At 38.2% G+C, this 24,140-nt stretch overlaps 1 protein-coding gene across 6 annotated transcripts in view; it reads left to right on the forward strand.

Moving 5' to 3' along the window:
- Positions 1-24,140, forward strand: part of LOC110175582 (diacylglycerol kinase zeta-like) — a 194,649-nt gene that overhangs the window by 108,076 nt on the left and 62,433 nt on the right. For all 6 annotated transcript variants that reach the window (XM_055164293.1, XM_055164304.1, XM_020941780.2 and 3 more), the window contains 3 exons: positions 1,682-1,739; positions 16,298-16,338; positions 17,189-17,331. In XM_055164293.1, the coding sequence (XP_055020268.1) occupies positions 1,682-1,739; positions 16,298-16,338; positions 17,189-17,331 (242 nt within the window). The remainder of the gene's footprint in view (positions 1-1,681; positions 1,740-16,297; positions 16,339-17,188; positions 17,332-24,140) is intronic.

Below are 24,140 nucleotides of genomic sequence, written 5' to 3' on the forward strand. Positions count from 1 at the left end.
TCTTTCACAGGGGAACCCTCAGAGCCTTCAAGGTCTTCAGGGAAGGCTCAAGAAAAAATATTGAATGGACGTTTGTACTACTAATATATTTATTGAATATTTTTTATGCTGTGAGTAATGAACACTACTCTAGTAATAATTTCTAGATCAGTGTTATAAACTTGGACTGATATTTCTTAGGAAACAAAGGGTTAATATAATGGAATGGAAATGGACCAATCACAGTTTTTCTTCCAATGGTATCTGGGTAAATCAGTGACTCCTCCTGCAGCGCTGAACTAAAGAAATAAGCTCAGCTCAGAGTTGGTGCCCGCGGCTGAACCCACAGCCAGGCCCGCGGCTCGCGGAGGCTCGGACACGTTGCATCTCACGTGGTCAGAAAAAAATGAAAAAAGTGTAAAGAAAAGACGTCAAACTTAAAGGTGTACTTTTTCCAAATAAAAGCCAGTGAGAAACAGATGTTTACAATTAAATAAATAAATAAATAAATAATAAAACATTACATATCTTGAAAGAAGAGAAAGCATCCAGATGTTGTTGAAAATTTTCAATAAATATTCAATAAATATTTAGTTTGACTTAAAGTGTCTCAAAGTGAGTGGTTTTACTCTAAACAGAAAACAGCTGACGCGCTGATGTGTTCAAGTTCCAACTGAGCCTGAAGATAAATTCTAATATTTGTAAAAACCCTTCAGCACCCGACCCATCAGACTTCAGTCGGGTTTCCATGCTCTAGCCCAAATATCCATGATCCATCGTGGCGTAGCTGGCCCGGCGTTGCCTGTCTGTTGTTGAATGTGTTTTACTCCACAAGGCTCATGACTACAGTCACCTGTAACGCTCCGACAATAAATCAAGCAATGTGGCTTCATACTTTACTAAAGTTGTACTAAAACATTTTTACAGATTTTTAAGTGCCGTGTACCACATTAAATCAGTTTGAGGTCAGTAAACACAACCAGAATTAATACATAAGGTGTACCAGATTATAAGGTGCACTGTCCATTTTTGAGAAAATTAAAGGATTTTAAGTTGCTGGTTCTTTATGGTTCTCATCCAACAAAATGTATTTTAAAATGTTTTAGCAAAATCATTCATTATCCTTTACCATAATTAGCTGATTTTACAGTATAAAGAGTAAAGATTTTTTTTTTTTTTCATGTAGATTTTCATTTTTTAAAGGGACATTTTCAATTTTTCCTTTTAAATTTTTTGTGCATAGCCTACAAATTTGACTAATCATATTTTTTGCCTTGTCAAACTATAATTATTTGAATTATGAAGGTTAGAAGCAACACATGTTTACATACACAGGCCTTACAAATCAAATGAGAGACTTCAAAAGTGTGAGGTGAAGAGTGTGCAGAGACATTCAACAGATCTCCAGCCAAACCTGTCTGGAGCCAGTCTTGTACATTTGCCCACGCAGAATCCAATGAACGTGCCTCACATCTTATTCAGTAGCATTGTGTGCTGGTGCGTTTCCAGCTATTAGTCACCTTGGAACTTTCCTTTAAGGTTCAACCGTTTTCCAATTCCACGTTCGATACACAACACAATAGTGTTATCTCGTCCAGTACACGCATGCTGTGTGTCCGAGTCTTCTGTGCATGCTTGTACTTTGCTATAGCATTTTAGCTCTATCTGATAATGTACTAGTTTAATGTGTGTTTTGTTCCAGGAAGAAGCCAAGACCGTCTCCTCACAGCGCCTATCTCCAAAGTGGTGTTTCCTTGACTGTAAGTTCAATAGTCTTTTCCTTTTTTTTTCTTTTTCTTTCTTTCAACCACAAGATATCCACTTGAGTTGAACATACAGCAAAGCGTCGAGCATGTAAGAAGATGTCGTATTGAATGGCTTTGTGAGCAGGCTGGACAATGCTCTTAATCCACGTAAGAAGGCTTGAAGTGATGAAATGGAACAAAAGCAGAGCTTGGAAAATGTTCTCAGCTCTAGCAACGCCATTTTTATATTGTCAACAAAATGCTCTGGTTTGAATCCAAGCACCAAACACTTTTACAGTAGATTATTTTTGTGTATCAGTGTGTTTTGGCTTAAAGGTCCTACACTAGTATTGCACAACATTTACCCTCGTGATTTTAAGACATACAGAATATTAAAATGTTGATACCTCCTCAAAAATAGACCTGGAGTTGTGTTTTGTTTCATTCAGCAACCCTTTATTATGAGTCTGTCTACATCTCCAATGCTCAAAATACTCTGTTCCACCTTGTGATGTCATGAAGAGGTAGTTTTCAAGTGAACATTTTAACCTTTTACTTTTTGTCCAGTAGAGATTTGAAATTCCAGGCTGAATTCTGATTCTAGTGAAAGTGTATCGAATTTAAAAACATACTGGAGCACTTCCTGTATTACCACATGACATCACAAGGTGGAACAGTGTGTAGTGTGCAGAGTTTGTGTGTTAAACGTGTGCGAACGAAACAAAACACAACTCCAGGTCTGATGAAACTTTATCAAATTATAAAATAGATTACAAAACAAAAGTGTAATATGGGCCCTTTAAACAGGAGGTATTACACTTGTGTGGGGTGTTAATTCCTAACACATAACATAAGTACATCATATGTTTACATTGCGTCAGGTTTGTGAAGTTGTAGTGTGTTGTTTTGTGTCCTGTTTTTGTATGTTTATGAAAAATGTTCGTGAGCGTTGGACAGAATCGCACTGCCAAATATTAGGGGGATTCGAATAGTGCCTGGGAGAGACCAAACTCAAATTAACAGAGTTTAGTGCTTTGCTCATTGATTCTGCAGAAATTCACAATGTTTTTCAGTCCTCTGTGATAATTACAGCTACAATCTCTGGCCTCATTATTTGTGATAGTAGAAAGTGTGCAGGAAGTCGAGGAGCTAGTGGCATTAGACAACACGGCAACCTGCTATAACTCTTTCTTTTACCATTGGATCTTAATTTAGTAAAAATTTGGGGGGGGGGTTGCTTTTTTGCTTTTCATTTTTAACAATACCTTTTTTTTTACTTGTATTTAGTGCTGTCAAGAGATTTAAAAAATTGAGAGATTAATTAATTATGATCTGTAATTAATTAATCTAATTAATCTATTTTGTAATCTCACCTAAAAATTGCTGAGAAAAGCTTCAACTTGAAGTATTTTCATTTAAATCATTATTACATTATTGTGGCAGATCAAAAGACTGATATAGAACAAAAAAGTGACTTTATAAAGTAATTTGTTGTTTAACAAACCTTTTTAACAGATGCAGTCATTTACATTCCACAGTATCATCATTATTATTACTGTTACTAATCTGCATAAACAAACTCAACTTTCAACATATAAACCATCTCCACTCTAGAGCCACATCAGCCCGTTTGACATTAGAATGTGTTTGCGCAAGTTGCATAAAGTAAGCGGAGAAAAGAAAAGAAATCGCTCTTGTGTGCTGATGTGGTTCAGCTGTTGGACTAAAGGACACGACTCAGTGGAATATGAATGTTTTTTCTGTGACAGAGGGATGTTGATGCTGAAGTTGAGTCTGTTCTGTGTGTCACGATGTTTTCAAAGATCATACATGTGCAGGTTTATCGCAGTTGCGGGCGAGAACGTGAATGAAAATTACAATTCTTTGCGGGATTTTATAATAAGGCAACTCGCATATAGAAACAGTAAAGTTAGAGATTAAAAATTGGATTAACGCCATTAAAAACATAATGCGCTAAATATGACTGTAATTAATTAATCGCAATTAATGCGATAATTTGACACCCCTACTTGTATTCATTAAAAATTTGACAATACCGCTATTACACGATACACAACATCACTGGTCACATACAGGAGGCCATTTATTCATCTAACTTCACTGTCCAGGGGGAGACAGAGAGTCAGAAGACAGGCCTCGTCATGCACAAATAAAGTTCAATCATGTCGTCTTCAGCATTTGAAGTATTTTAGTATCAGGGAGGACGACAGGAGTGAGGCAGATTGCAAATGATGTAGTACGAAAGTGCGGAGAGGTGGAAGGAAAACACCTCATTTAATACGAGCACTTGAATCAAACATTTGAAGACACAGCACAGAGATAAGTACGCCGAGTTCACCAAAGCAGCACCAGTGACCAACAGACAACTTTAACAAAGTTTTCAAGAAGTGAGAGAAAATGTCCAAAGACTCGGGCAACAAAAATAACTGAGGCACTTACCCACTACACTGATTTGGACGAGTCACTTTCAGTCGTTGAAGATATTGTGTTTGAGCGTCTTGTAGATGTTCTAGAGCCCAGACACGAGCTGCCCAGACGTCGCTACAGCACAGATGTGATGTTGCCTAAAGTGTTCGATCCTGAAAACTCACGTTAGGTCAGTGGTTCATGAGTCAATAAACTTCACGACTGATATTTGGAGTATCAGCGTCTGCCCAATCTCCCTTTTAAGTTTGACAGCCGAGTAGAGGATGAGGCGTTTACTCGTCATCAAGTTATTCTCCACAGAAAGGGTTAAAGTATCTGTACTCAATATCAGCAAGTACAGAAATGATTATACTCATATCGGTTTTCAAAAAGTGGTATTGTTGCGTCCCTAATTGCATTTGACTTGTGATATTTTTGATCATACATTTACATATTTTATTTTTTATGTATTTATTTGTTGAATTATATTAGGGCTGGGTGATATGGATCAAAAAATATATCTCGATATATTTTGCTGTACCTCGATATAGGATATATTTATCTCAATATCTGTACAGGCAAAAACAAATATGCCAAATTCCGTATGTCTTCTTTTTATTGAAGTGCAAGAGGTCGGCAGTTCATGTAGGAACAAAGTGCTTCTGCCACATTTAAGATTACAAAAAATCCCTAAGTACATATATAATAATTTAACTGTAAAATAAAAGAAATAATACATATTTCCTTCTTTTCATTCATAAATAAAACAACTCAACTTAAGCTCATCTTTACATTAACTCTGTAACCATACAATAACCATGAGCTCCTTTAGTAGAGGAAGCTCAGGAGGTTCATTATTTGAACAGATCCATGTTTCTATCGAGCGGTAAGGAGCTCTGAGGTTTCCCACAGTCCACTGCAGATCAAACCCAACGTTTCCAAACACTATTGTACAAATTATACTGCAGCTGATTATTGATTAAAATCTTCTGCATAAATAAACTTTACAACATATAAACATAACGACTCTAGAGCCACATCATCCTGTTTGACATTATCATGTGTTTAATGCTGCTTTGCGCACATGTGTTTACATTTTACAGAAACAAAACCTAAAATCACATGGCTCATTTGCATTAACAGCTCTTTCCTTGTGCTGCTCGTGCGTTCAGCTTCTTTTGGACTAAAGGACATGGCTCAGTGTAATATGAGTGTTCTCGCTGTGACAGAGGATGTGCTGCTGATGGTCTTGTCTGTAAATGGTGGCACAGGTTCGTGGTGCTGATATATATATATATATATATATTTGAATTTTCAGGGTTATTAGAAGCACATATGTACACTAGCAGGTCTTCATATGGGAATGGGATCATATGGGAACTTAAAAACTGTGGGGTGAAGAGTGGGGAGAGACATTCAACAAATCTTCAGTCAAACCTCTATGGAGTAATCCCTGCACATTTACACAACATGGTGACCTCCTGTATTCTTTCTTTTACCACTGAAGCTGCGGCTGGTGTTATGACCAGCTTTATCCCGTCTCTTCCACAGATTCTATATTGAAAGTTCGTCCCAGGGCCCCACATAACCCCACATCCTCCACACACGGGCACATTCAGGCCGAACAGTGTAACTCTGTGGGGACTGTACTGATCTATAGCTCCTGCCTCTCTTCTGTTCACAACAATCAATGCCATTTGTGCTTTGTTGAGTCTGTAAACTGTCCGTGGCGGTGACATAAGAATGATAATCTATACAGTTACGGAAGTCCTCCAGGGACATTTTTCCAGCGTTTATTTACCAAAGACGGGACAATCAGAGAGCGGAGGAGGTGAGGAGATGACGGGTGTGCTCAGGGGACCAATGGGGGTTGAGTGTTCAGTGCCAGGTGCAGTGTAAACAATAGAGGACTCTGTCATAACTGCGAACACAGTGTGTAGTCAGTGGCTTCTATTACAACTATAGGACCGAGGCAACAATGGTAAAGCAACAGCTACCATTCTTCCACATATTTCCTAATTATAATAAAATGCTTTAGATTCTGACAATACACAGCAGACTTATTTGACCTCAAGAGCTGCTTACACAATATATCTGTACTTTAGGATAATGTCATTTTTTTAACACACCGTATTGGTTCTTTTCCTTGGTGACTTCAACCATGTCACCTGTAAAAAGACACTTAGCAGCTTTACTCAATATATCACACGTCCCACTCGGAGTAATAAAATATTGGATCTATGCTATGGCTCAATTAACCAGCACCAGAGGTGGTGCAGGGTGCAGAGGTGCAGAGGCGTGAAGGCCAGGACTGGGACAAGGACAGTGGTCTGGCTCTCCAAGGATGCTTTAATTGTACGGACTGGTCTGTTTTTGAGGAATCATCAGACAGTATTAATGAACTGACAGACGTTGTATGCAGCTGTGTCTCCTTTTGTGCTGATAGTTTAATTCCTATACAATCTGTATCCTCCTGTCCCTATAACAAGCTCTGGGTCACGAAGGAGCTGAAGAGACTGATAAGCAGAAGAAAATCATCTTTAAAACAGAGGGCAAGGCGGAGCTTGCCAGAATAATAACAATGATCTGCTTTGAGATTAAAAAAGCAAAAGTGGTTTATAAAAGGAAAACTGAATCCAAATTCAATCAGATCGACTTGAAATCTGTGTGGAGAAGGATGAAATGACAGGTTATGACAGGCTTGGAGGAGAAAAGGAAACATGAATTTAATAGTTTTTATCTGAGATTTGATTCAAATGATTTTTGTGACAAAACTACCAATTTCTGGGAGCGAGTGAGGGACAGCTCTTCCTTCACTATTGAATGTGCTGAAGTGGAAAAACTTTTTAAACAAACTAAAATCAACAAGAGGTCTGGTCCTGACAATATCTCGGGTTGTGTGCTCAAGTCTTGTGCTTCCCAATTAAATGGTATTTTTCAGAAAACATTTTCCCAGTCTCTCTCTCTTCAGACTGTGCCTGATCTATGGAAACACTTCACTGTTGTTTAGACCAGTGGCATTCACCTCACTGGTCATGAAAACCTTTAAAAAGCTGCTGAAGCAGCAGATTTTGAGCCATGTGCATAATAAGCTTGACCCAATGCAGTTCATATATAGAACAAATAGAGGTGTTGAAGATGCTACATTGACCTTGTTGAATCTACTCGTGAGGAATCTGGAAGCTCTCAAAAGCCATGCTCGGCTTTTGTTCTCTTCAGTCTTCAATAATATCCAGCCTTATCTGCTGCCTGACAAACTGATCTCCCTTTTCATTTTGGATTTTAACCTTGTTGGTTGGATTGTGGATTTTTTATCGTGCAGGACTCAGTGTGTTAAAGTAAATGGTATCATGTCCTCGAGACTGTATTGTTCCATTGGATCTCCACAGGACTGTGTGTTATCGTCCTTGCTTTTCATTTTGTACCAATGACTGCAGAAGTACATTTAATAATAGACATGTCCTGAAATTTGCAGATGATACAGTCATCGTGAGTCTCTTAACAGACACTGAGAGGAGTCATGGACTTGTGGTGGATGATTTGATTGAATGGTGCGAACGATTTTATTTGTCTCTTAATGTGTCAGACTAAAGAACTGGTGGACTTTCCAAAGTTGCCCCCTAGTCTCACTCATTCTGTAATTCGGGGAAAAGAAGTTGCGTTTGTCTCTGAATATAAATACCTGGGACAATTATTGACAGTGCCCTACGCTTTGAATCGAACACTGATGCCATCTACAAGAAAGTGCAGAAAGTTCTATTTTTGCATTTTGTATTGTCTGTTGGTTCGGTGCCTCTCTGTGTCTCGAAGAAATCGTCTGGCTCGGTTGTTCAAAGTGGCAAGTAAAATTGTAGGCTTACAGTTGAGGACGTCTACAACAGAAGGGTGATTTGACAGCCCAACAAATACTGGAGAGCCGTGAGCACCTGCTCTGTGAGGAGTTTAACCTCCTTCCTTCTGGGTAGTGTTCAGAGAATGGCCCAGAGCAAAACTCAGAGAGGTCGGACTTCCTGTAATTCTGAAGCCATAACCAGGATGAATGCTCTTATAGCTCGGATCAGTTGTGGTGAAATGCAGTTATATCCTCTTGTTTTTATTTTGCCTATTTTTAAGAGAAACTATTGTTGTATTGTTGAGCTGAGCTTAAGCTGTGGTGTAGTGTGTTATTGAACTGTGTTGTGTGTCTACTGTCTGTCTGACACTGCTGCACAACTGTTTCCCTCTGGGACAACAAGAAAGGTAAAAGTTTACCTACATTTTTAACTTTCGTATGAGATAAAATAAATGTATATACACTTCTTTTTTTTTCTTTAAGTAGCCAGATGTTTTTTTGATACTTGAGTGGTAGTTAAAATGTCCAAGATTTATATAATGAAAACTTAAAATATTGTAATTTTTAAAAAAGATTCCTGAATGTTATGTGAATTAGATTTGAGTAAGCATTTTTGATACAATTTTAGGGCAAAAATAGATTGAAATCTGAGTATTGTGACAACACTAATCCCCTCAAACTGGATCCTCAACACAGATTCTGACACCATGATGATAATAAAAACTAAAACTTTTCTCTTTAGACAACAGAATGTAATTTTCAGGACCTAATAGTTGTTTCTTTTATGTCACTGTGTGGTGTAATATCTGTGTAATCCCTCAGGCGTCCAGGTATGTTCCATATTGATCCATGGGTGTAGACTTGGTAATCTATTTATGAGGGAAGGCCATTGTTTAAAGCTCAGAAAAGTCCATTTTAAATCATATATCCCCTTTAATTTAATGTTTGTCTGCCTGCCTGGTTAGAAGCAGAAAAATATGTTTGCATCCAAGATTGTCTTAATGTTTTGTCTGATTGCTCGCATTGCCCCGTATAACTGCATGATCATTAATAACATTGTAATAAATTAACACTTGGTCTTATTATATAACATCTGCATCAACTTCAAAATGGCTGCTTACCTTCTGGTCCCACCCCGTAGTTTGAGAACCAACAACATCCTGTTTCCCCCCTAACATCCCATGTATCAATCTTACACAACTGTGCCAAAAATACCCCAAATCCAAAAATACATCCACACGCACACACACACACACACACACACACTCAGCTCGCAGAGACAGTCACAAATGGAGCCAATATGAATGAATTATGAATATATCTTGACTAATCTTTTCTCCGTCCCGTGCATGTGCTGGAGCGATTAGCAGCTGCCCGCTTTGGCTAGCCCTTAATCACAGTTGTTCCCACACGTTTGAGCCGTGCTGAGACTAAGTGTGAACCATTTTATAAACATCATCATTTTGTAATCTTATTTTGTCACTGCTAAAGAAGTGTCAGTTTGAGAGTGTTCAAATGAAGAGGGAGAGAAGTCTTAAAATTAATAAAACATTCTAACAGTCTAACAGTCTAACAGCTAATCCTCATCTCTTGGCACTGTTCACCATTCAGTGTTGGTTACCCTGAGAAAACCTTATTTTTTGGACTGTGTCGCTCTGGAGTATAAGACACACCAGCTAAAAAATGTGTAATGAAGAAGAAAAAAACATATAAGTAAGTAAGTCACACTTTTGGGGGAAATTTATTTAATAAAATCAGAGACCAGGAAACGACATTTCCTGTTGAAAGTTAAGTTGTAGTAATAAGAAAAGAAGAATCTTTGAACTGTTGATGAAGGTACATGATTAAAAAAAAAAAAAAGTATTTAAAATGATAAAAATTTGCTTGGAAGGACTGACATATTTTATAGAAATAGTTTCCTTTCATTTTGAAGCAATATTAAAGTATTCAGAAGAAAAAAACTGACAAATTATGCAAAATCATGCACCTTCTACTTACTTGCACAATTTTCCCTTCCCCTCTGTTACCATTTCTTAATAAAAAAAAAAAATCTCATGACTCAAAAAGTAAGAGGTTTTTCAACCTAATCTTGTACCATATGGTAGAAAACTATATGAAGCAAATATTCAAACCAGTTTGTTAAGGATATGTAAGTGAGAACCACTAGTTATCACTGTTTGGATTTATTGCCCAAAAAGTGCTGCATATTTCATTCCCTCCGTTACCGACATGAGTTTTTCAATTTTTTGTCAACAACTTGAAAGAATATCACAGGTTTAACTTTACCCTGTTGGAGTGTTAACTCTTTCCTACATTCTGATATCTTACTTATTTCAATAGTCCCTCTAGTTTCTGAATAAGAGCTATTTGAATGTCAAAAATCTGCCCCTGTTTCCCTCTGTTACCACTTGACCGGACCCATATAACATAAATAACAGAACAGAATAAGTTTACCAAACTCTCCATCTCACTCCAAATCACTAAATCCATTCAATTCTTCATCCTCGGTGTCACTTCTGAACAACTCGGCCTCGACCTCCGGAGGTAAACAGAGCGTCACTTCCTCTTCTGTGTAGCTGTCGTCAGACTCAGCATCAGTTCCAGTTAGAATTATTCGGGTCTTTCTGAATCCCGACAGGATGGTTTCAGTGTCACTGAAGTCCAGACTTTGTCCATCCATCCAGTGACTTCAGGAAAGTTTCATGGTGCATCCTCCCGGTGTCACAAGTTTCTCTCTCACTCCAAACTTTCTTTCTGCTGCTCATTTTCAGCTGCAGATTTTACGACTTGCAGCTTGTAATCTGCAAAATCAGATTTTCTTCTGTGTTCTCAGTTATCTTAATAAATTTGTTTAAATTAGCACAGAAGTAATGGTGCGATTGACTGACATGATCCAGACAGAACAGAGGCTCTTTCTGCAGGAGACATGTGCAGTAGAGTGAAGTGACAGTGGTACAGGAGGAACAGGAGCAGCAGATACTCACACACAAGAATAGTGTCCTCTCGAGACTTCAGCGTGAACATTTTAATATATAAATCACACTGGAGTATAAATCGTAGGAACCACCCAAACCATGAAAAAAAGTGCCACTTATCGTCCGAAAAATACGTTAATACGGAATATTTGATCCAGTTCAGTTCATTTCTGTCTGGACTGGAAAATGAATATAGACATTCAGGTTTCTACAAATTATAGCAAATCAAAGAAATCCATGGTGAATAGCTGCACTAATAGCTGTGGCACACCTGTATTTATGTTAATAATGTTTTGAGCAACAATTGTACTTGATTGTGTAATACTGTACTACACTGATTAGAGATTACTTTTAAGTAAAAAAGCCGTGTATACAATCTACTGCACTCTTATCTTACCCCATTTTAGTTATTGTGTAGAGGCCTGGGGACATTCTTATAAAAGTAACACAGATGTATTGTTTAAATTACAAAAAAGAGCAATAGGAATAGCTCACTTAGTTGAATATAGAGAACATACAAATACACTTTTCTGCCAATCAAAGACACTGACATTTGGAGACCTGGTCAAATTTAAAACATACCAAATCTTATTTAAAGTCAGACTCACAAACATTCACAAACTGTTCTGCACAAATGATTTCAAATACAACCTGAGAGGTCAAATGAATTTTAAAAAACAATTGTCTGGAACCCCTCTCAAAAGCATGTGTGTTACAAACGTGGAGTAGATTTATGGAATAGTTTAGATGACCATATCAAAACTTGGTGCACTTCAAAAAACTATATAAAAAGGAAATCTTGCAGAAATACCTGGAAGACTAGATCCATTGTTATCACTAGTAAACCATGACTATTAACTAAATACATGCTTTTCTCTAACATTACTTACATCAAACTTACATTCTTCATTTTCAGTTTGTTTATTTTGATACATTTGTAGTTCCGTGATCAATGTAAATAAGAGACCACATTATTTTTGAAAGTATGTCATGAACAGGGGTGGGTTAATATCATTTCTTCTTCCCGCTCCTTTTCGAGAAATGTGCTTTTCTGTTGTTTATAGTGTATATATAGTGTGTGTGTGATTATTGTTTCTCTATTGGCACAAACTCGAAATAAAAACAAATCAATCAGATAAGTATCTACAAGACAGGAGTTAGTAACAAATACATGTTTTGGAGGACAAACCAGAGCACAGGTGAGTCTGAACAAAGGCCAGGGGAGAGGTCAGGTGAGGGGAGTGGACGGGTGAGGGGAGTGGACGGGTGAGGGGAAAGGACGGGTGAGGGGAGAGGACGGGTGAGGGGAGAGGTCGGGTGAGGGGAGAGGTCGGGTTAGGGGAGTGGACGGGTGAGGGGAGAGGTCGGGTGAGGGGAGAGGTCGGGTGAGGGGAGAGGTCAGGTGAGGGGAGTGGACGGGTGAGGGGAGTGGACGGGTGAGGGGAGTGGACGGGTGAGGGGAGTGGACGGGTGAGGGGAGAGGTCGGGTGAGGGGAGAGGTCGGGTGAGGGGAGAGGTCAGGTGAGGGGAGTGGACGGGTGAGGGGAGAGGTCAGGTGAGGGGAGAGGTCAGGTGAGGGGATTACAGGTATCTGCCATCTACTGGTAACAAAAAAGTCAAATCGAAGTTCAGATTTTAGCTTTAGTTGTTATGACAACCTGGTCTGAATGTTATATAACTTTGAAATGAAACCCATGGAGATTTTCTCATTCTAACCTGTCCTTTTTTAATTGGCTTAATATTCATCATATCTAATTAGGAGAGTTAGATGAGTGTTTGAATAGCAGAGATAGACACTTGTATTGGTCTGATTAGATAATAGTTGTTTAAAGATCTCAAACAAAATCCAGTGTCTGTTGGACGTGTTCTGTGTGACTGCGCTGATCCATCTGTACTTCTCTAATGAAGAGGAAATGGAACGAAACAATTTCCTTTTGGGATTAACCAAATATTCCTCTTCAGAAAAGCTGCTGCTATCTCAGACTAATAGCTTTCATTTTAAATGCATAGCTTCTGCTGCTTTTTCCAAATGGCCTGCAGGATTCCAGAAATGCCACTACGCACTTTTCAAAGTGCTGTCGAGTCTATTCTCAAACTTGACCCAGCCCACGTCTCCTGCCGTAGACATTCGCTGCTTTCTTTTGTGGTTCGCACGATGTCAAGAATGCTAATCAATCTGATCCAATTTATGGTGGGAAATGTGTGTCTGAATGAGTTAGTAATTCCTTAAAGGGCCCGTATTACGCCATTTAGGGAGTTGGTATAATGTAGTTTCCTCATCACAAACTTCCATTGGGTTTTGTTTCATTCACACATGTTTAACACACAAACCCTGCATATTTTGCTCTCAAAGTTCTTCTCTCAAACAGAAAACACTGTTCCTTGTGATGTCATATGGTAATACAGGAAGTACTTCACTGTGTTTTAAACTCCATACTTTCAGCCCTGAAATTGGAGCTTTAATTAAGGTCATTGGAGGTAGAAAAGCTTCATCTAAATATTGCCTTTTTATTTTTAGCAACATGGCAAACAGATGATATGAGTATAATATAATAAGAATTATTAAGCACTGCAATTAAGCTCTGGAATGATTATTTGAATTATATTTAATAAAGATATGTTTAGGAGCATATAAAAGTAAATTGGTGTATCCAGTCTATGGGGTTATTATCAGACTGATAACACCAAACCAGAGCTGAAGAGTCTAACTCAAGTCTAACCCACGACCAATTCAGGACTAGAGCACTTGTTTTGGATACTGACCACTGAAGACCAGGAACACCCAACAAGAGCTGTACTAAACCAGATCTAACCCAAGTCTAAACCTGGGACTAAACCAGAACTAGAACAGAACTAAACCAGGAGTAGACCACTTATTATGGATACTGATCAAGAGCTGTACTAAACCAGGTCTAACCCAAGTCTAACTCAAGACTAAAACAGGACTAAACCAGGACCCAACCAGGATAAATCAGGACTGAACCAGGACTCTAAACCAGGACTAAAGCGTGACTAAAGCGTGACTAAACCCACAGCACTTATGGAGATATTCTTAGTCATTTATCCAAACATCACACCTTGCAAAATAATAACCTCAACCCCAAATTGTAGACGGTAACATCACAAAAAAAAGGTACATTTTGTCTCCCAAATGCTCCTGACTATAAGTACCAATCGCAGGTGCCATGTTGATTTATCGTGTACCTTATGCCGTATCTGCTTTGTAAACCTCTTGATATTTAGGAAAAGTATTTTTGCAGTTTGCTCTACTTTTCTCGCTTTTGGGAAATAAAAACAACTTCAGGAGCCCTTGCGTCGATACGAGTACTGCAATACAAAAATGTCCAAATGAAGATATATGACTTTGAGGCCAGCCACTTTTTCATACGTGCTGATATTTTCTATGGCAATGCGTTGAACAGGTGTGTCTAATGAAGTACAACTGAAGTACCAGAAGGACTCTTGCCTCACTAGACAGTATATCGCCTCATAGCTACAACACACACTTCTCCAATACTTCACCGAGATATGAGTGTGGTCATCAGTGAATCTCCTCGAGTTCAGATACGCGTGATTGACAGGTGGAATAGCCAATGGGCACGCATGGTTCGTCTGTAGCAAAACAGCGGAAAAAGAATAAAGCAGAAAATATCACAAGGGGCTGAAAAACAAATCAAACAAAACAAATAATTGAGTGAAGTATTACACTGTTCAAACCACTGAGCTCCTTTGTTTCTTTCACACGTGTCACTGAAATAATAACTGAGAGAACGGGGACCAAACTGATCCCTCTGCATGAAAAATATAGATATTTATATTCAGTTGCTCATGATCACAGATGGATACTGTCATTGTGTCCTTGGGCATGACACTTGGGCACTGGGGAGTGTGCTCCTTGGTGTAAAGAGCTTTGAAGATAGAAAAGCTCAATAAAAATACTATAAATTGCATAGTATTCTAGTTCAGCTTAAATTGCTACTAGGCTTGTCAAAAGTATACTCACACTAAAATCTAAAACGGAAAATCATTTGAGCAGCTATCAATACTAAAAAAGTCCCATTGACAGGACAAAAATGAAACTTTGCTGGAAAGTTTTAGAATGATTAACAACAAAATAAGTAAGTATAGAGACCAGAGGGAAATAAAATATATGTGAGGAAAAACACAATATACATACATGTATATATGCACACACACATACATACGTACGTACGTACGTACATACACGCATACATACACATACACACACACATACATACATACACATACACATACATACATACACACATACATACATATATATACATATACATACACATACATACATACATACATACATACATACATACATACATACATACATACATACATACATACATACATACATACATACATACACATACACACATACATACATACATACACATACATACATACATACACATACATACATACATACATACATACATACATACACATACATACATACATACATACATACATACATACATACATACATACATACATACATACATACATACATACATACATACATACACATACATACATACATACATACATACATACATACATACACATACATACATACACACACACATACATACATACACACACATACATACATACATACATACACACACACATACATACATACACACACACATACATACACACACACACACATACATACACACACACACATACATACATACACACACACACACATACATACATACATACATGTACATACACACACACACATATAATACATTATACATGAGTTTGTTTTAGTTTAGTAATAGACTTTAGTGGTTTTCCATATGATCAAGGAATTGTTTCCATATCTTGAAGAACTTGTCTTGTCGCTGCTGTAATCTATAAGTGCCTCTTTCATAGTTTGCAGTTTAAGCACCATGCTAGCTATTGACTGAAAGATTATTGAGTAAATTTCCATTCTTGACTTATATAAGAATATATAACGAACAAGACCACATGGACTTTTGTACGCCCATGGAGCACTGTTAAACCTATGAGTTACACAGAGAGGCCACCTGGTACATGGTAATATTAAAGACAGTACAATGATTGTTGTTAATGTTGAAAATGACCTTTTATTGGCTAAATAAATCATGTTTTTATTATCATCGTGGTATCAGTATCAGTATTGAGTATTGAGTATATTCGTTAGAATTGAAATTGTTTTAAATGTTAATATTGTGACAACAGTAACTGCAGCAGAATATTTTCACATATGTGGTCCAAATATTTTATTTTGTACAAATGGTTTTTGTTAAGTGTTTTCTTTTCTGTGTTTTCAGCCACGACTGCAGACCGCTTTTACCGGATAGATCGAGCTCAGGTACTTTGACACAATTCTGCTTTCACTGCTATTTTTCCTGTTTTTTGTTGAGGAATGTTTTCAGGTCAAAGTCTGTATTTGCACTCATGACCTCACTCTGGCCTTGGATTTGCTTGATTTATAAAAAGAGTTGTAAAGAGTCGACTTTTTTTGTAAAATGTAATGTCAGAATTTGATTCTGCTTTCAGACGAGGTAGAAATAAATTGGTAAATTCTGCCCAAATAGAACTTTGTATTTTTATACTTTATATTATTTCATACAAGCATTTTTCACATAGTATTTTATAATATAGTTAGTATTTTATAATATAAGGAGATTATAAATGTATGTGTTGTTCATTGTAAGAAGCAGAATAGATGTAAATCATGTAAAGAATACTGATATGGTAGTGGCAGTTTACGAAGCACCAAGTCTTTTTATTGGACCCTGCATCCAAGACTTTGAGTTTGAATTTTTCAATGAATCACAATTAAGTACAGAGCTATGGGCGGGGATAGGGGGTAGGGGAAAATGGTAATATTCTGAGTTAAACTTGTCTATTTCCATGGAAACAAGTACGTGATGCCATCAGGCCAAGTTACAGGTCAGATCTGTGGAGAGGCGACTGCGCTCATAGCGACATTACTTGCACTTCAATGTCATTTTGAGCAATAAAAATACCTGTAATGAAATAAATGTGAAAAATATATCATTAAATGGAAGCAGACCCTCCAGCAGAAAACTTACATAGAGTAGTGGGATTCCTGGAATATTGAAAATGTTGAGTATGTATGTGTTTAAAAGTCCCTTCAGCAGATCCTCACTTGACTTTGCTTGGCTGCTTTACATTCTCCCCTCTGTCTGTTGTAGGAGCACCTGAACTACATCCTGGAGCTCTCCCACGAGGAGATCTTCATCCTGGACCCGGAGCTGGTCGTCATGGCGACGGTGGGCACGGACCCGTCAGACACGCTTGACCCGGCCGACTCGGGGAGCAGCATACCAAAGCAGAGGTGGGTGAATTGTCATGGCGCCGCGCATTAGACCCCAAGGCAAGGTTAAAGTCAGGGATGCTCGGTCCATTTACATAAAACAGCCAAATGAGAATACAGGGGAATAACTTAACATTTAAAATTGATCTGCTGACAAAATGTTGGTGGGTTAATTAGACTACGAATTTTGTACATTCCAGCATATAATTACCACAACGCAACTTTAAAAAACATGAAAAATATAAACTAAATACTGAATAAAAATGTATGTGCTCAAAGTCCAGTCGACAGATTTTCATGTTTTTCTATTTCTGACTTAGTTTGGTGGAGTAGCACCTGTGTCAGTTTATGGAAAAAAAGTTGAAAAGTAAGGTACAAAAATACAGGACGTAGTAGGTAACAGGTAAGTTCTAAAACAGAACCTCTACCCACATCATCAGCACAAAAAGTCTGATAGTTTAAACCTTCATTTAGAAAAATACAGGTGTTGTAATTTGTTTATATCTGTCTGATCATAATTATTGTGCAATTTACACACGTTTTGGCCCTTTTAAAATGATGGTTGCTAGATAACAGTTATGGACTAATGGTGCGTTTGTTTATCCATCCGACTTGGCACCTACACGCCCCTTTTCCTCGGACAGCACGACTCGTAAGAAGTGACCAAGCAAAGTTTTCAAGATAGAATCCAAGATTGTGCAACCTGCACACACTTGCTACACAATTACAGTCACTCATATTACTGCAATACCTCACTGCGTCTGTATCACTGCAATACCTAACGTGCTAATGTGCCAGAATGAACGACTCTCACGTGACACAAATGCTTTCACTTCACTAATATACTGAATTCTACTATTTATACTGAATTATACTGTTTATACTGAATTCTTCCTCGAGGTTGTGTAGTTGAAACACAAACTTATTTTGGAGCCTCGTACTTGGCTAGTGCTAAAACAACAACAGCGTTCCGGTTAGTCCACGTTTTTCTCCACGTCGGACACACAAAACATAATAAAACAGTTGAAGCGGGGGCATGACGTCATATCAGAGATCCAAGTGGGAGACTGATGGATAAACGAACACAGCATTACCTCTAAATATGACACATCTGCTCCCCATGTCCTACCAGCGAGTAAAATAACACATCACCAAAAAAGTGTAAAATAAATGAAAAACAAGGCATGATTTAGTGAAATGAGTAGTCTAACCTTCAAATGCACTTCAACAGCAGGATAAACTGCTGATGTAATAAAAGTTAAGGGTGTACTATGTAGCCACCACCTGCTTTGTCTGCAATGTTCCACAGTATTGCATTAAACTGACCTAACTTGCTTTTTCCAGGTGTTTTTGTTGCTTAACAAATCCCTTGAAAATCCTGACTTGTTACTGTGAAACCTTACAGGCTTGTCTCTCTATAGATCTGACCTTTAATTTGGTCTTGTGGCGTCTTGTCTCCATGGTGACAAGTCCATACCTTGAGACATTACTGTCCAGACAGAGAAATAACATCTCAGCAATAACAAGCAGTTGATGCAACCTTCTCCGGAAAAGTTATGTAGTGAACATATTTAAAGACAGGGTATTATACAAAATCCATGTTTTTAAGCCTTCTACCATGTTATAATGTTCTCTTATCCAAAACTTAGATGTCATTCATGCATGTGTGAGTATTTTGGCGATCTGTCTCAGGCCTATTTAACCCTCCATACAGTTAGCAAAAAGACTGTTCAATGCTCCGCCCATGTCACCCACATCACCCACATCACCCACATCACCCACATCACCCACATCACACCCCACACATCCCCCACATCACCCACATCACCCACATCACCACATCCCCACATCACCCACATCACCCACATCACCCACATCACCCACACCCCCCACATCACCCACATCACCCACATCACCCCACATCACCCACATCACCCACATCACCCACACCCCCACATCACCCCACATCACCCCACATCACCCACATCACACCCACACCCCCCACATCACCCACATCACCCACACCACCCCCCACATCACCCACATCACCCACACACCCCCACATCACCCACATCACCCACACCCCCACATCACCCACATCACCCCCACACACACCACACCACATCACCCACACCCCCCACATCACCCACATCACTCACACCCCCCACATCACCCACATCACCACACCCCACATCACCCACATCACCCACACCCCCACCCACATCACCCACATCACCCACCCCCCACATCCCACATCACCCACACCCCACATCACCCACACACCCCCACATCACCCCACACCCCCACATCACCCACCCACATCCCCCACATCACCCACATCACCCACACCCCCCACATCACCCACATCACCCACATCACCCACATCCCCATACAAAATGATCCATAAATTCACAAAACCATGTTTCAAAAGTGTACACAACAACAATGACAAACCTGATGTGATGTGCAGCACTTTCATTAGTGGGATGCACACTGATTGTGTTGTGGCCTCGCTCTGAAGGGGGAGTGACATAGCGCAGAGAGCAATTGGAGGGGGTGCTCAGACTCAGGGTGCCCAAAACAAAAATGAAACTTGTTAAACATGTGAATACTTTGTTTTCAGCCCATACAGCATTTTGAAAACAATAAAAGGTCACACGGTGATCTAAAGATGTTGTGTTAGTTAATAGTTCATAGAAGTAAAATACTCCTCTTTAAATAAATTCATACAGGGGAAAGTTAAAAACGTGACAAACAAACTGAAGTTAAATTCAAGAGTTATATAATGTACTTAAACTTTGTTCCCCACAGATTAATGGCTGTAATTGGCTCTGATTGAACAATTATGTGAAGAGGCGCTCTGTGGAATTTTGACAAAAGGAAGGCTTCAAATCATATCCTTAGAATTAAGAATGTTAAGAAGTTAGTTCTTAAAATATCATCTGGGATTCTTAGTATTGCAAAGAGCAGTTAACTGTTATAAGTGTTGTAAATTCTTCACAGTGAATAAAAGTAAAGTGCAGCTAGAAGAACAGGACTAAAGCAGAGCTATTACACAAAATGGACTTTTCAGAGCTTTTAACCATGTTATAGTTGTTCCCTTCTCATTTACCCTCAGAGGTGTATTTGAGGTGATTGGTGTGTATTTAAATGATCTTTAAATCGCCTATTTTCAAGACACCAAATTGCCAATCAACCCCATTTTCCCCATCCACTGTACACACCCACTGCTCTCTACTTACTTTGGTCTTTAATTGGATTTTCTTAATCAGTGACACATGTAAGATTTGGCAGGGTCATATAGTTGTTTGGGTACAAAGGGGTAAAAAAATCTGCTACTCGCTCGTGTGATCTGCAGCTCTCCACTGGAGCTGCCGACTCTTTGTTCTGATTTTTATTTTATTTAGTCAGTATTTTACTAGATTAGTTAATTGTGAACACATGTGATTTGCAGTGACGACCAGACCAAGAGGCACAATCAAACAGAACACACTCACACATCAGTCCGAACATGAAACACTGAACAGAGACGTGAGAAAGTGATGACGCTTAAGGCAGCGCCAGCTCCCACTGGGCACCGCAGTTTCTAACGTCAGCAGACTTATTTCTTATGAAGTCACTTTAGATTAATGCTGCAATTTTAAATGTCAATATTATAACATAATGATCCATGGGTCAGAGATTATAACTATATATAGCAGACACAAGCACAATATTTAGTAATTTTTTTTTGCTAAAAAATACCCTGCATACCACTGTTATCTTGTAAAAAAAAATTAGAAACAAAACTCAAAATGTAGTATGTTGAATGAATGAATGAATGTTTATTTGGACAGTAATACATAGAACATACATAAAAACATTAATACATAGATATAACACAAAAAGTAAATATTTCTATTCTATAATAATAGGCAAAAATAAATGTTACGCCGATTTTCTTTGTGTCTGAAAAAGGAGTGGGAGAAAGTAACTAAGATAAGATAAGATAATCCTTTATTGTCTCCCATGGGAGAAATTTGTCTTGGGACAGGGGGTAACATGCTTTATCAAAAAACAGGACAACACAACACAAAGCAGCACATAAACAAACACCATAAAACAAAGTAAATATGAGACCAAGTCTGACCACGAATGATGCACCAACAGGACCTTTAAATTATTCTTAACAGACAAACCCTTGCATTCTTGTATTCTATTAATAATTGCACCTTCCCTAAGCCTATGTGCAGTTTTCTAACAGTCTCCTCAAAAATTTGCTGAAGTGAGCTTGGGGCCACACCCATTATTTTACCCGCTCTTTTAATCAAGGTAAAAATGTGTGATTTAAGTTTGACAGGTTACCAAATGTTGACATGCCATAGTGTAAAATAGATTCCATGCATGCTTTGTAAAACATCAGCATTACATTGGTGTCCACTCCATGTAACCTAAGCCGTCTTAAAAAATAGAGACGCTGGCTAATTCTTGAGCAGACAGATTGTACATGCGTCTCCACTGGAGCTGAGAATCAAAGAACACACCCAAGTACTTATAACACGTCACCTGCTCTATGTCCCTCCCCCTGATGTTAACGGGGCTGTGGTCCCCGACAGATTTGGGGTCAAACATCATCTCCCTTGTCTTTTCCACAGTTAAGACAAGGTTGTGCTCCTCACACCAAATACTTATTTAACCCCACCCCTTTTTTCTACCGTCCCAAATTAACAAAAAATAAATAAAAATTTGACTTCTCATTTCCTGTACAATATAAGCAGTAATTGCACAGTACCCATATTGCATTACAAATCTAACAAACAACAACAACAAATATATGTATATTCTGTACACAGATATAGTACACATCATATACACAGATATAATATACACATACCTACATACACATTATATATATGTTCAACTGATGAATGCTGAAGTTAATCTTAAAGATACACTATGTCACTTTTCTGGTGGGGCGTCAGTCATCTGCTCATGTTCATAGAGATGTTATTGCTTGGCCTGGATACATGTTCCACAGTATGGCATTAAACAGTTTTTGTGAATTTGTTCAATTACAGCTGTTTTTATGGCTTAAAAATACAAAACAAAACAAAACAAAAAACTACTTACTCCAGATGTAGACACTGATCCTGTTCTAGTCCTGGTCTAGTCTCTGTAGATGCTGAGTACTTAAGCCTGTACCTCGTGCACTAATGCTCCATCAGTGGCACTGGTTTCTTCTCTCTCTCTTTTTCTCTGTTAAACTCATGCTCGCTCTCTCGTCTCTCGCGGCCGCTGTACTGAGCTGTGGGTGGATGTTTTGACAGCGGCTCCTCTGACCTGCCACAACATGGAATTACCTTGTTCAAGTGCTCATTTCCATAATTACAGTAGCAGTAATTAAGCGTTAAGAGTTAAGAAGTCAGGCTGAGACGACATAGGCAGAATCTTCTATAGACTCCACGTGCAGTCATTCACTTTTGTTTGCATATATTTTATTTAATTTACTTTGGTTTATTTATCTATTATCAGCTTGTTAACAGTTTATAATAATTACAGTTATATCTTGATATAGGATATATATCTTGATAACTGTACAGGAAAAATAACCCCCCCAAAAACTACTGCATAAACAAATATGCCAAAGTCCACAAATGCAAAGACGAAGGCAGTTCATGTAGGAACAAAGTGCTGCTGTGACATAAAAAAAAAAATCTCTGTATACAAAAATAATAATTTAAAAATAATAATTTAACTCTAAAATAAAGGAAGAAATAATACATATTTCCTTCTTTTCATTCAAAAACAACTCCACTCAAGGTCGGCAGTTCATGTTGGAACAAAGAGCTTCTGCGACATTTAAGATTACAAAAAATCCCTGATTCTATAAATAATAATCATTTAACTGTGAAATAAAAGAAATAATAAATATTGCCTTCTTTTCATTCAAAAATAAACCAACTCAACTCAAGTTCATCTTTGCATTAACTCTGTTAACCACACAATAACCATGAGCTCCTTTAACAGAGGAAGGGTCTTTATTTTAATAGATCCATGTTCCTCACTAGTGTAAGGAGCTCTGAGGTTTCCCACAATCCACTGAACAAACTGAACGTTTACAAACACTTTTGTACAAGTTCTACACTGCAGCAGATTATTCATAAAAATCTTCTGCATAAAATCAGTCACTTTACAACATATAAACATAATGACTCTAGAGCCACACCAGCCCGTTTAAGATTATAATGTGTTTAATTCAGCTTTGACACATTTGTTTAAGTCTTAAAGAAACTAAACTTAAAACCACATGCCAACCTCATTTGAATAAACTGTAACTGAAAAAAAACCAGTTCTTTCCTTGTGCACTGATGCGGTTCAGCCTCTGTCAGACTAAAGGACACGACTCAGTGGAATGTGTGTTCTCTCTGTGGATCTATGTTTGTCTCTGTGACAGAGGATGTGCTGCTCATGGTCTTGTCTTTAAATGGTGGAAAAGGTTCGTGGTGCTAGAAGTTTTGGTTGGCACCAACTTTCTGTATTCAGGGCAGTAGATGCCTTAAAACCAAAGTATCTCCATATAATGGAGCCAGTTACCCAGCCAGTTACTAGTCTTATGAACTGATATTTGGAAGCCAATAGCCGATACAGCAAATTCAACAACAACAGCTAGCAGCTTAACAGTGCACTTCCTGATTACCGGCTATTAAAATGCTTTATAATGACTGTAGATGCAGAAAACAGAGGATATTGACTTCAAGAGCTGCTTTTACAATATAACTAATAATTTTGCTCATGGAAAAAAAAACTTGCGTGTGAGTAATTGCCTGTAGTAGAATTTGAAGGACAAATTG

This window comes from Boleophthalmus pectinirostris, unplaced genomic scaffold (genome assembly GCF_026225935.1).
Source record: "Boleophthalmus pectinirostris isolate CB_2022bp ecotype Guang Dong unplaced genomic scaffold, ASM2622593v1 HiC_scaffold_11, whole genome shotgun sequence".
NCBI classification, from domain to species: Eukaryota; Metazoa; Chordata; class Actinopteri; order Gobiiformes; family Gobiidae; genus Boleophthalmus; species Boleophthalmus pectinirostris.